At 42.1% G+C, this 13,626-nt stretch overlaps 3 protein-coding genes across 8 annotated transcripts in view; 1 reads left to right on the forward strand and 2 right to left on the reverse strand.

Moving 5' to 3' along the window:
- LOC125879750 (potassium channel subfamily T member 2) overlaps window positions 1–832 on the reverse strand; it is a 56,327-nt gene extending 55,495 nt beyond the window's left edge. For both annotated transcript variants that reach the window (XM_049561800.1, XM_049561798.1), the window contains exon 1: window positions 122–832. In XM_049561800.1, the coding sequence (XP_049417757.1) occupies window positions 122–210 (89 nt within the window). In that variant the 5' untranslated portion in view covers window positions 211–832. The remainder of the gene's footprint in view (window positions 1–121) is intronic.
- A 396-nt stretch (window positions 833–1,228) lies between these two features.
- Window positions 1,229–9,132, reverse strand: qtrt1 (queuine tRNA-ribosyltransferase 1). Its single transcript, XM_049561840.1, has 9 exons — window positions 8,829–9,132; window positions 7,432–7,500; window positions 7,175–7,313; window positions 6,882–7,076; window positions 5,372–5,510; window positions 5,209–5,284; window positions 4,991–5,100; window positions 4,466–4,550; window positions 1,229–2,802 (listed from the first exon to the last, which is right to left on the reverse strand). The coding sequence occupies exons 1-9, from the start codon at window positions 9,114–9,116 to the stop codon at window positions 2,650–2,652; spliced, it is 1,254 nt and encodes a 417-aa protein (XP_049417797.1). The 5' UTR covers window positions 9,117–9,132; the 3' UTR covers window positions 1,229–2,649.
- Window positions 9,133–9,337: 205 nt separating this feature from the next.
- dnm2a (dynamin 2a) overlaps window positions 9,338–13,626 on the forward strand; it is a 40,695-nt gene continuing 36,406 nt past the window's right edge. For all 5 annotated transcript variants that reach the window (XM_049561818.1, XM_049561816.1, XM_049561817.1 and 2 more), the window contains exon 1: window positions 9,338–9,802. In XM_049561818.1, coding sequence (XP_049417775.1) covers window positions 9,642–9,802 — 161 coding nt within the window. In that variant the 5' untranslated portion in view covers window positions 9,338–9,641. The remainder of the gene's footprint in view (window positions 9,803–13,626) is intronic.

The raw sequence follows: 13,626 nt of genomic DNA on the forward strand, positions 1-13,626 counted from the left end.
AGGGAAAAACGCAACCAAATGAGCACTTTATACACGAGGTGATGTGATGCTCTCATGGCGCACAGATGCGCAACGGATTCAGTGCGCCGTGCGTAAACCATACAAGTAGTTGCATCCTTACCTGTCGTCGGTCTGCCAGTCCCCGAGCAACAGGTCTCGGAACCGGTACCGCGGGGGCAGCGGGAGTACATCCTTTTCCAGTTCGACCATGGTCCTCCTCCTCAGAGCCCAGAGATAGAGACAGATATCACCGCAAACAGCACCTCCACACCAAGGAGGTGGACCCCCCCAAACCAACTCCGCTCCTCTTCCCTCTGCTATTCAAAACGTAAATTAATAACGGACACATTGATACACCTCATGGCATTGTCTTCGACCTTCCTTCCTAAACAGAAATAAAGCCCAACTTCTTTGTTTTCTTGGCACCGTCGCAACGCAGCTCTACTTTTCTCCCCGCCGAGGCAACAGGTCGAGGATGTTCATCCGTCGGTGCGTAGGGGAGGCTCCACTTTTACAGTGACAGCTGGAGAGCAACTGGTTGTCTCTCTTCAACACCAGCAGCATCCTCCCTGCCTGAGCTCCGCATGGACGCACTGGCTGCAAATGTATAAGCAGCCGTTAGGGACTACTGTACTGTGGCGACGACTTTTCATGTCAAAGCAATAATTATAAAAACAATATAACACTACTGATACTGAACAACAACCACACACTATGAGCACAACACCCTCTGTGATCCTGAATGATGATAAAACTGTCACACAGATAGCCACACGTGATCCGCACAAATGTCTGGCATACTTCTGTGGAGACCTGCGCGCATTTCTGTCGTGAGTCCAAACGACGCTTACGTACATTTAGTATTCCTGCATGGAGAGGTGTACTTTTGTCTTATGCTATATGCCCTTAAATATAATGGGGGTTATAGTTGTTATGGAGTCACTTTAAGGAGGCTCATATGACATGTGAATGGTCTTGCTGGAATATGTACAACACATCCAATTAATTTAGCGCAAGCTTGCCAACTGAGCTCTGAGCTGTTGCTCCCTCACTAAGCATCCATGTGCTAAATATAATCAAATACACAGTGGAAGCAGAAAATATTCTAGAAGAAAAACACCCCTTCTTGTGGAAAAGGAACCATAATCCTGTATTGCGCATAAAAACAACACAAGCATTTAACTAGAGCTTACTCTAAATGGGAGCTACAAAAGGTCACCACGGACTCACTATTATCCAGGGGTGTAGATTTTGGTGGTTGAGAGTCCTCTGCCAGAACAAAATTGAGCATTTAACACTTAATGTCCTGCAAGTTGACATGTTATGCACCAATTTGTGCCTTTGCTGCATCAATTTATGGTGTAAATGTGCTTAATTTCCCCAAAAATAAAGGTCATGTGCTACTTTTATGCTTCTATTGAGGTGGACATGCCTCCCAAATCTACATTATCATAAAACATTCCTCCTATGAATATTTCAGTTAGCCCTTCTTGTAACAAATTAACAAACACTTAATGCACGCACTTGTAAACAACTTATTTATTATGCACCGAACCCATCATGTCTTTTGAAGTGCCACGCCGTTGTGTTCCACATCCGTTTGCCTGCCACTCATTACATGACACAGGTTTAATCTTGTAGAGCCCGTGGACATAACAGAGGCCTTAATGAAATCCAAATGTGGTGCTTAAGAGGGCTGTTGACTCAAAGCCACAGACAACAGGTGTTATTCAAATGAAGTTCCAGTGATTAATATTAATCACTCACAAACAGCCTCGACGACGCAGCACCAAACAAAACCCTTCCCGCAGAGGGTCAAAAAGGATTACTGCTCATTAAACGGATGACAATAGAGTAACAACAGAAAATAATTCGATACTATTAAAATGGATGCTGACTTTTAGTTTGTGGGTAATTTGGACATCAGTGTTTTTTGTTCCCTCCTACATTTGAGCTCCAAAACGTGATGTAAGTCAGATGCTATTTTTAACTTTCATTTTTACTTAGAAACAGCTGATCTGCTTCTTACTCTACCAGGAAACTTACACAGCATATCATTCACTTTTACAGTCACTCTGTTCTGGTATTGTCTATTTTGCCCTCTGGTGGTCATCACGACACACGCACACACACAATCTGCACTGAATTCATTCATCTGTTCAAACAGTTAGCAGTCTGTTAGGATGTAGGTTAAAACACCAGAATACACATACATTTATTAATCGTGTGCTTTTGGCAAAAAATGAAATACCTCTGTAATGTGCTCGGGGGTTGACAGGAAGGCAGAAACATTTCAAGTGGGTGCGCCTGGCTCTGTAGCCATGGTAACAACAAAAAGTGTCGGCGCATATCAGAGGAGATAGTTCATGTGTTTCAAACCTCATTTAAACCCCATTCAGTCTCACATTATGATAATGTGTACTCTGAGGACAATTTGCAGAGGCTGAGTAAAGCAAAAGACAATCTGGCTGTATCCCTTCAGATCAAAAGCCATTTTCTTCATTGCCAACAAAACTGGCAATGCATATACAAATATAAACAAAGAGTGGAAAACAATCATCCATAAAAAAAAGTCATTTAAAAAGATATAAAAGCTTTCAGTCACTGTTTGACATCCCCATTTGGAGCGAGACGGCTGCCTCCCAAGCTCTAATCCAATGTAACGTTGACAGAGGCTAGAGCGTCCACAGCCCAGCTGGGGTACTGGTCGCGAGAGGGAAACATTCGCTTCATGAACGTCCGTATAAACTCGGGGAAGCGGCCCTCCACAATGCTCTGCCTCACAGAGCGCATCAGGGTGAGCTGCAAAGAGAAATGATTGATGAATGGATTGGAAATAATGCGATTATTGATCTCCAGAAGGAAGCCATCCTCTCTTCCGCATCTTGTGCATGAGTCATCTCCAGGGCAGCATCATCAGAGCATATAGTAGGAATGTTTACATGCTACTATTTACCATGACAACATTTTAGGGTGACATGTACATGTTTCACAGCGTGACATTGGATGGCAAAGTGACCGACCAACACGGACACAGCCAACGTAAAAGACAGCTTAAACGGGAAAACTATTTTTTTTAAAAAAAAAAAAACTTCTCAAAATGAATACGTTGCATAATCAGACATTATCGGTTATGCTCTCCAAACATGATTATTATACTTCGGGACACATCTGTCACAAAAGGAGACTGTTCATGGTTTTGATAATGCCAAAGCAGCAAAGCAAGTTTGTGCCACTTTGAGGTGCAGAGAAGGATTAAATAACCGTGACTGAGGGGAGGACACGGTCTGAATCATGTCTCATACATTTTGTAAAGTTCAACATCTTATGTCAGATTTCTGTCGCCGCAATTACGACTTCGTGGACATTATATAAACTTGCAACTCTGGATGATTTTTCTTTGTGGAGAGAGATGGATAAACTAATAAAACACATTTAATACATGTAAGTGTGGTTAAGGTATATCAGCTCCTTCAAAGCAAATAAGGAAATCAATAAACAATAATTCTGTGGTAATTTTAAGTTATTGGGTTTAAAATGTAAATATAGAATATTATGAATATGTTAATAGTGTGCATACATTATTGCTCATGGCATGTTTTTGCCACAATGTTGAATTTAATACCCACACAATTTTATCTAAAATTTACATAAACAGCACTTACAGTAGCATTTAAGGATTCGTTCTTTTTTTTTTAATAACATCTGGAGGCAAAAATCAAAACTTATCCTTTTTAGGGGACTCCCCTGTATTTTGTTAAAGGCCTAATGTGTAGGATTTAGTGCCATCTGGTGGTGAGGTTGCATATTGCAATCAACTGCAACTTCTCACATGTGCCAAACGTGTAGGAGAACTACAGTGGCCGACATGAAAACACAAACATACAGTTTACCTTATCTAGAGCAAATGTTTGGTTTGTCCATTCTGGGCTACTGTAAAACAACACAGCAGACTCAGTGGAGAAGGACCTGTTCTGTGTGTAGATGTAAACGGCTCATTTTAAGGTCACGGTAACACAACAATGCTTAGTTTCAGGTGATTCTAAACTAATGAAAACATAGTTATAGTTATTACGTTCAATTCTCAATTCTGACAACAGATGTCCCCAAATCCTACACTCTGGACCTTTAAGTGGTAAAATGTTTTTTTCTGTTGTTGTTAAATCTTGATTTATTTTGCAGTTATGATATGATGTTAACACTTAAGGGTGCTTTCAGACCTAGAGTTGTCTTGCTTTGGTCCGAATCAGGGACTAATTTTGTTATAAAGTTGCATAATTGCCGAGAGATGGTTCGTGTTCTCACGGCAGCATTTACAGGAGGATTAGATCAAATGCCTTGCGTGAGAAAGCTGCTCTTCATTGGTCAGAATTTTCATGCGGGAAAAATCCAGGAAGTAAACCAAACGTTGAAGAGGAGTACACTTGCATGACAAATGCAACACTTTCTAATTTCTAATACTGACCTGGTAGGCAATATTGTGGATGGTGATGTGATGCATGGCTGCAGTGTCGCTCTTGAACAGAGCATGGAGGTAAGCCCGACTATGTCTGAAACAGAAAACAGGCAAATTATTTACATCTTTCTTCCGGCAATATAGTTTTAAAACATTTATGTGGTAAAAACTGTCTCAAGGCGATCCACTGGCACCAAACATAAGAGCAAGGTAACCATTTAAGGTAGCTGTTTGTCTATTTATTATTTATTTATTGCTGAGATATTACATGATGAAAATACACAAAACATTAAATAAAAACAAATGCACAGACTGAGGTACTCTTGTATCACCAAATTATTCTTCTAGATTATAAAAATAAGTAAATGCCTGCAGGGCAACAAGTAAAGTCAAGGTCTTCCTGGGCTCTGCAGTGCTTTATAAACTTTAATATCTGTCCTGAAAAAGAAAACGTGCCCTGAAAACCAACAAGACTTGTTACAAGAGCCGAACCTCCAGGCATACATGATGATCTTCTGTTTGTTCTTGACTCACCTCTTGCAGGTGGGACACTGACAGTCTGGGTCTATGGGCTGGAAGTCCTTGGCATACTGCTTTTGTTTCACTTGGAGAGATCCCCAAGGCACCAAGGCAGAGCCAAACCTCTGAAAGAAAAGAAACATGGCTGTCAGAAACACAGATGTAATCAGTTTTCCATATGGCATAAAAACTGCTAAATGACAATTTAAAAGTGATCATCAAAGAGAGCTTACTGCAGTGCGGGTGGGAAACACACAGTCGAACATATCACATCCCAGAGCTACACACACCACCAAATCCACAGCATACCTGCAGCACAGGAGGAACACACACAGTTTCTAAAACCATAAACACCCAAGTTCCCATGAGATATTTTAAGCGTAGAGGCAAACGTACCCCACACCCATGAGGTATCGCGGCTTTTCTCGTGGCAAGTGGTCAGTGCTCAGAGTGACCATCCGCCAGAAGTCATCTTTCTCCTCTCCTCCGCTCAGTCCTCCGATGGCAAAACCAGGAACATCACGTTGAGTCATTTCTACAGGAAAGGGGATAAGACATCTAAAGCATAACACCTTCACTTAAGACAGCTCATTTTTTTCTGAATTAACAAGATTAGTATCTTATCTCGATTAGAGTTTATGAGATTATTATTACATAGAGCAGAACTTTTATTCCATGAAAACTTCTCTCAGATTTCTAAAATAATAATCTCGTTAATTCAGAAAAACAGGAAAAATATTATATCCCGTATCATCAGCATCTAACTGCTGAGAAGTGGCACGTTTTCAACTAGACCGGACATTTAGTGTGAGCATACATTCCTGTTTTCTTTGCCAAAACGGCAGATTGTTGTCGATACCTTTGCACAATATTTATGCTCTTTAAATGTGACATTAAATATCCTGATTCCTCTTCACATCCTGATACGCTGAGCAAGACTGTTACTATCCAAGCTGCCGGCCACCTGTTTGACTCACACATACTCCCTCATGTGATATAAAATATGTCACTTATATGTCCATATGTCCATTCAGTGCATAATAATAACTGTACAGAGCAATGGATACACAACACAATTAACCCAAATAGTGAACGAAATAACTACATGAAGTTCGTGTCAAACAGGCAATTTGGATGAATTTTGAGCAGATTATTTCCTGTGAATATTCTGAAATGAGTTTTCCTGATATTTTTTCAGAAGTTTTAATGTGATTGTCCGTCTGTCTTATGTATATATTTTTTATTTTTAACAATCACACACATTTAATACGCTTCGTCTGTGACAAATTCAGTCTTTTCTTCTCCGTGACGCTTGGCCATTGTTCTATTACGTCTTCAGCTGCTTTAACTGCGTACTTTTATTCATGCAATATGTTGTTTAGCTGAAAGTGGACACTGTGAATATAGTTTGTGTTTTTATTTATACCTTAGATAATAATATAAACTTATAAAATTACTTTTAATTTAGTTTTCCACGCAGATATAAAAGAAATGCTGAGATATATAGGCCTAATGAATATCTCTTAAAAAAAAAAAAAGCTATGTTACACCCCTCTCTACATCGGGTCCTGAGATCTGCGTTCAGCAGCAATGAATATTCATCAAGAACATCATGGAAACTGCTGAAAAGGCTTCCTATTGGCTTTGGATTATTTGGATACAATTCGGGGCTGATCATCCCTGGCTGGGTTGCCCAGGTGAGGGATGATCCTTGCGACCTGTTCTAGTTGATATGGCCACTTACAAAATTGTTTTAAGTAATTAAATTTCAAGGCTTTTAAAGATTAAAGGCTCCATCTAAATAGGATCCCATCCTCCAGCATGCTTGACAATACCAGATATACAGGTAGAGGGGTGGGTAATCAAAAGTAGGAAAAGGATCACAGAGTAGAATTGTTTTTTTTACCATCGAGACAGGCCTTGCGCAGCTCTGCATTCAGTCCTCCCTGGATGATGGCAAAAAGGTTTTGTTTGTCTGGATTTTTATTGGCTGCTATACATCGATCCAGCCAGCGAATGGATCTGTGCATTGCCTCCTCCACCCGTGGTCCTGTCACAGTGCTGCTTACCACATCATCCAGCTGCATCATGATGTCTGACCCTAGAGAACACAAAGAAACATGAAGAGGCTGTGTTTATCCACTGGAAAATTGTTCAAGTCTTTGTAACTTAATACTGATTCAAATTTTTTCGACAAACCCAGACTGTTCTGTATGCTGATGGATTTCTCAGGACTCAGGAGGATCTCTTTGCCATCGTAGGGGGACTTGAACTTCACCCCTTCCTCAGTGACCTCCGAGAGCTCAACGAGAGACACCATCTGAAACCCCCCGCTGTCCTGCGAGTGGAGGAGAGTGAAACACAAGATGTCAACACAAAGCTCATCACCCAACACGTGCACTTGGGTGAATTCATCATCAATAATTTATTGATTCATTTGGGAAAGCTGCACTCACAGTTAAAAGATTCCTCTTCCAGTTCATGAATCCATGTAAACCATTGGCTTTCTCAATTAAATCAGGCCCCTGCAGGCAGAAGAGTTAAAATTGATAAACACATTTACAAATAAAAGTTAGCATGAATTCATACAGCCGCTATTAAAGGAGAAGTTCACCCATTTTTAGAATTCATAAATGTTATTCTTCTATGGTCAAAGAAAGTGTCAACAGGGTGGTGCAGTGGTGAACATTGTCACCTCACAGCAAGAGGGTCCCTGGTTCAAAATCTGGGTGGGAGGGCCCTTCTGTGCTTGTATGTACTTCCTGTGTGAGCATGGGTTTCTCTAGTCTGAGTGGGCGGAAGTTTGCTGCAGAGATCAGCCTCTCATTAGGCGGAACGAGCCACCCGCTGAAGTCCCGCCCTACCACCTCCGGTTGTGTAGCAGTTTTCAACCGTTTTCAACACGTCCTTTACTAACTTTTGCAGTGTTTGATCTTGCGGGGATGTAGCCATTTTTCTGCCATGCCACGTCCTGTAGGTGATATTTTTGTGGGCGTGTTACACCAAAACCTGTTATCCCCCTGGCAATATTTTTGCAAGCGCACCGTTGCTGTGGCACCGCCCAGAACAATTGTGATTGGTTGAAAGAAGTACAAGCAGCTGGGGCGTTTTTTTCTCCAACCTCACAGTGAGAGTCGACCCAGCCAGACCTTTTTTTTCTTGAGAAAGGTCTGGTGAGCGAGACTAGGGTTTCTCCAGCTTCCTCCCACAGTCCAAAGACGTGCTGTTTTTTGGTGACTCTAAATTGCCCGTGAGCGTGAATGGTTTTCTGTCTCTATGTGTCAGCCCTGAGTCTGGTGACCTGTCCAGGGTGTATCCCGCCTCTCTCCCAATGTCAGCCACGACCCCCAACAGGATAAGCAGTTGCAGAAAATGAATGAATAGATGGATGGATGGTCTAAGAAAGTCCAAAAATATTAGTCAACATAAACAACTAGAGTGCTAAAACTTAAATGTGTGATGTCATAGGGTATAAAGTCTGGAGCTGCTCCACAGTCAGTGAATTGGGAAAGATGTTATAAATGACACCAGGTGTATGGGTGCATTATCTGTTTCAGAGCTGAGAGCACTACAACAGAATAAAGATAATTTGGGTATAAAAAAGAGAAACACCAAGTGGATCCACAAAAGCAGGCTCCCATTCATTGTCTGTGGAGCAGCTGCAGACTTAAACCCTATGAAATCACAAGTTGAGACTTACTTCTCTGGTTTCTAGATTTTAGAGAGAATAGCGCATGTTAACAGATACTAATTGAACTTTCCTAGTCCATGGAAATAACATATTGGATTCTTAATTTAAGTGGTGTTCCCCTTTAAGGCCAAATGGATCACATCTTATTGTAGTGTTGCCTACCGGTCTCATGCCCAGGTGGTATGTGTTTCCAAGACAAATCTGACAGCCAAGACCATCCAGCTGATCCACAGTGATCCCCTTCATGGTCCCCTGAGTGCCGACAGGCATGAAAACCGGGGTGCTGACAGCACTGTGTGGCAGCATTAGATCACACGCTCTTGCTTTCGTCACCGGGCATTCAGCAACGATTCGCAAAGTGAGGGGAGAAACTGCGGACAGCGCCTTTTTCACGGACATGCTGTTTTCTGAAGTGTTTGTATCAGCGCCGCACTCGATGGTAGCAGCCATGTTGCGGTGAACATGTGATATGAAGCCGCTTCAACTGATATTCGGGTTGACCAATCGGAAACAAGCGATTTGTGCAGAACTTGGAGCACGCCCTTTCGATATCCAATCAGAATGTTAGCTTGATTGAGAGGCAGCAGAATCAGCCAATAGAATGCGTGGCTTCGCAGACAAGAGGCGGGTCTTGACTCACCGGTTTCGATCGGATGTCGTCTCCTCTGACCGGATGGTGTTCGTGTAGAGGAAGTTTTGTTTTGCGAGTTTTCCGTCCGTGTCGACTGACTGGCTGCTAAGTTAATGCTCTCAAAAGAACACGAAATGATATTAGTGTGAATTGCATTACCGGCAACCGCTCGACTGTTCACGGAGAGAATAAAAGCCCGAGCTGTTTGAAGCGGCGCGGCGCTACACTTCAGAGTAATCCGAGAGCACCTTCCTGCTAAGCTAACATTACCAAGCTAGTTAGCGCGGCTAGCGGTAGGGTCTGGTTTGCGTTGTGTTGAAGGGGCTCTCCGAGCTAACGAAGCCATGGGGAACCGGGGTATGGAGGACCTGATTCCCCTGATCAACAAGCTTCAAGACGCGTTCAGCTCCATTGGCCAGAGTTGTAATTTAGACCTTCCTCAGATCGCTGTGGTCGGTGGACAGAGTGCTGGAAAAAGCTCAGTCTTGGAGAATTTTGTTGGCAGGTAAGTGATTGTGGGTCATTAAATAAGCATTATCAATGACCTCATAGTTCAAATAAGGTATTGCGTGGACTAATATTCCCAAACTGCGTTTTTAATATTGTCTAGCAGGTACGAGACGCTTGAAAATGCCCTTTGGTAAAAGGCTAAGCTAACGTTAGCTTATCTGCTAGCACGTAACGTCAAAATTAAGTTACGTATTTGTCGTAACTGAACTGCCCTGAAAGTGGCTGCAGGTTCAACAGCTTGGCGTACGTAAGTAATTTACGTGGCACACCAGTTTTTATGAAGTTTTTCGTACCAAGAGCTCAAGTGCAGGCTTTCCTTGTTGAACATGACAGCCATAAAATGCTGATAGGTACAAAATTAAGATCGCTCCAGTGGGTTCTCAGGTTGCTCCTCTAATTATTGCCATTACTTTGCACAGTATTTATGCTCTCTAAAAGTGTCAGCTAATGTCTTTTGTGCTTGGTTCCCTCTTTACATGCTGACATTTTAAACATGACAAACTAAAACCTTATAAAATTGACAGCAACTAATGTTTGTGTCTGTTAAGTGCACGCTGTGGCACTTCATTTTCATTTAAGCACAGTGGAGATGATGTTTTGCCATCCGTCTATTTGGCCTTAGTTTTGAATGGGAACTCTTTACCACAGTAAAGTCTTACACAACTTGTATGTACCATTAATTGTGATTTGGTCTGTAGCTCAGTTTATTGTTAGATTAGTATGTTTATTCTCTCAGGTGTGGGAAGGTCAGTATGTCAAAGCAGTCAAGGCACCTCCTTTCCCTCAGGGATGTGGATTGTTGCAGCTCATTTTATATCCAGTGTATATTACGTCAAGCATAGCTTTTGACCTCTATGCACTCAGTCTTTTGTCAAAATTCTGTGGAACAGCACAAGTTCACATCTGTAGCAGACACAACTTCCGTTACCGTGTTCCTCTTTTGTCACTGTTTTTGACAAAACCTTAGCAGTTAAGGAAATACGCTTGATGTGTCTCAATTTTCTGTGGTATGAAGGTTAAGCTAAAGTGTTCCTCAACAGGACGGTCCTGTTGTCCTTTCCCACATCAGCAGCGAGTGAGATCACCCTGCAGATAAAGAAACAAAACAGGCTCGCTCTAAAGCAGCTTGTTTAGCAGGTTTCCACCCCATTGAGAGACGCTCAGAGTGTGCACGCGTGTAACCCAACCCATCCAGGGACAGCACAATCACACACATACACACAGGCCAGCCAGCAGAGAAGAGGAAGTGCATTGGCTGTTAAGATGGCATGCAGACAGGCCTTTGGTTATAAACACACTGGTTAGAGCATGTCGTAACTGCTCTCGGGCAAAAACACACACACACAGATTAGACTACCCCTTAGTGCACATTAATTCAGATGAGTGGGACTTTGGCACTGTGAGAGCACTTGACACATATCAGCTGCAATTAACATGAAACATTTCGTGGTGACCTCAATTTTACTGCCTGTGTGTGTGCAGGCTCTCCACTTTCTGCCTGTTGACAGGACTGACATACACCCATGTGCGAGTTACACAAGCACTTTGCAGATATGCTATGGCATGCACACTCATAGGCTACATGCTCATCCTGTTATGAGTGCTGCACTTAAGTGATTACCATCTCTTCATCCAGACAGTAAAAAGTACAGCAGCTGCTATGTATGCCTGTTGCTGCCATGCAGGTGAGTTTGAGGGCAGACACAAGGTGGAACAGTACAAGTTAAACTCATAGCTACAAGGTCGAGTCTTACTTCAACCTGGAAGCACTTGGGAGGTGCTGTATATTGCTATAGCAACAGGCGTGCTAAGGTAGAGGTGACTCATTGTTGATCTAAGGGCTTGTTTGAGCTCAGGAACAGCCAATACCTAATCCCAACACCATGCTCAGTCATCTGTTGCACAGAACTACCAGTGTTTGGTGTTGTGGGATAATTGATTTGCAAATTCTCTGTGGTGACACCAGACATGAGCATTGAGCTGTTGTTACTGTCACTAATGATTGCTCCATGGTTTCTCCAGTGGCTCAGGTCTTTTTCTTCGGCGAGGTGCATGTTATGTGTGAAAGGCTGGCGTCATCCCTGTGTCCCCAGACATGAAAATAATCCCTCTTTCCCTTTCTGCAGCACCAACGATCATAAAAACAGAGTCACTTAGTGCTGTTTAGAGGAGAGAGATTTCAGGTCACAGAGTGTATGATTCAGATGCAGGGCATAAATGCTCCTCCTCTTCTGTCTCTCGCCTAAACACCATGCTGATGTCATGATCTAATGGAGCAGGGGAAATTGGAGCTAGAATGAATTTGCTGTGTAGTGACCGTCTCTCAGTTGTGTCATGGTTCTGATGTTCAGTCCAGGCAGGTCATTTGGGATTGGGATTGCTCATAGCGCTTTGTGATCCATCTTGTTGATGTGATTTGGGCCTCTGTTCCCTCCAAGTTTGTTAGTGGAGACCAAAACACATTGGGTGGCCGGTCTGCATGCTGCATACTTTTCTGGGCAGAGGCTAATCAAATCACGCTGGCTCAACATCCTCATGTGTTTGTGAATGTTTCTGTCCTGTGTTTTGGGTGTGTTGTTACCTTGTTTAGGTTGCTTTAAGGCATACTAATGAGGGACCTTGCCTTTTGCTGGCACATTGAACGTACTCTTCATACATTATGTACAGTAAGATCAGTTATACATTTACATTAAGGTAACAAGCATTTTGTCGTAGCATTTGTGACCTAACACACCATTCTTGTAACAGATGAAGATAAAAGTATGAACAATAATAAAGGCTGTATTCCATTCAGGTATGTCATTGCAATGGACCTGATGAGCATGCTGCTTTAGTGGCACGATTTTCTGGCAAAACTAAATGGACAGGTTGTGTTTATACACAGTAAACTTATTTATTAAATTTATTTATGCTAAATTACATTTAACTTTTCAGTGTTACTTTACTTGCCTATCTACAGTTTATTGCATGTGTTATTGGATCATAATTAGCTCTCAGTTTGGAGATAATCATCAGGACGCAGCTCCTTTTCTGGCATCTTTGTCCCAGTGGGGAGTGAAGACATCATATCTAGCAGAGCAAGCTGGCCTGGGCGGAGGTTGTTATCAGATCTTTGGGAGGAGACTGCTTAACAACCAGGAGTTTTTTAGGTGCTGGAACAGTTGTCCAAAGTTTAAAGGAGTGCTTCACCCACAAAATTACCATTTGTGCACCGTTTAGCCATGCTGTTACCTTGAATTTATGAAGGAAGCTTTCGTTTTTCTCGCAGGCCTCCACAGAAAACGGCAAACACAGTGATTTAGTAATTGACAGGGAGCATTTGTTTACAAACTCCAACACAACATGCTTTTTCACTCAAATATTACATTTAATATATATTTTATAAATGTATTTAAAACTGAACTGAAAGTGAAACTCATCTGTGCTCTTTGTAAAGCCATATTAAGGCCCCTTCTTAGCGAAAATGCATGTTTTTGGGAAGCACTGAACATACGTCTGGACCAGTGAGACTTGGATTATACTGCACAAGCTGTGTGAAACTTTGTAAATGGATGCTTTAATATAGTTTTGCAGTTGTTAAAGGTGGTCCCCATTTGAGCAGTAAATCAGTATGTTCGCAGTTTTCTGTGGAGGCATGCAAATTTCCTCACAACCTCAAGGTTACACAGCATGACAAATTGATTCACAAATGGTCATTTTGTAGTAGTATTTTTTAAATCCTTTTATCAGGCCTTTATTAAAACTGTTTGCCCTCCAGAAGAATTAAACGTGGCAGCTTTGCTCTAATTCTGTGCCACTGTTACCAAAATATGACCGTTA

Source organism: Epinephelus fuscoguttatus, linkage group LG19 (genome assembly GCF_011397635.1).
Source record: "Epinephelus fuscoguttatus linkage group LG19, E.fuscoguttatus.final_Chr_v1".
Taxonomy (NCBI): Eukaryota; Metazoa; Chordata; class Actinopteri; order Perciformes; family Serranidae; genus Epinephelus; species Epinephelus fuscoguttatus.

What these genes read in the sequence shown, in the direction of transcription:
- qtrt1 (XM_049561840.1), bottom strand. Translation starts at nt 9,116, where the DNA reads ATGGCTGCTACCATCGAGTGCGGCGCTGATACAAACACTTCAGAAAAC. An exon ending in CAGCATACAGAACAGTCTGG is followed by an intron (nt 7,077 to 7,174) that starts GTTTGTCGAAAA and finishes TGTGTTCTCTAG; the next exon opens with GGTCAGACATCATGATGCAG. An exon ending in TGTTTCCCACCCGCACTGCA is followed by an intron (nt 5,101 to 5,208) that starts GTAAGCTCTCTT and finishes CTTTTCTTTCAG; the next exon opens with AGGTTTGGCTCTGCCTTGGT.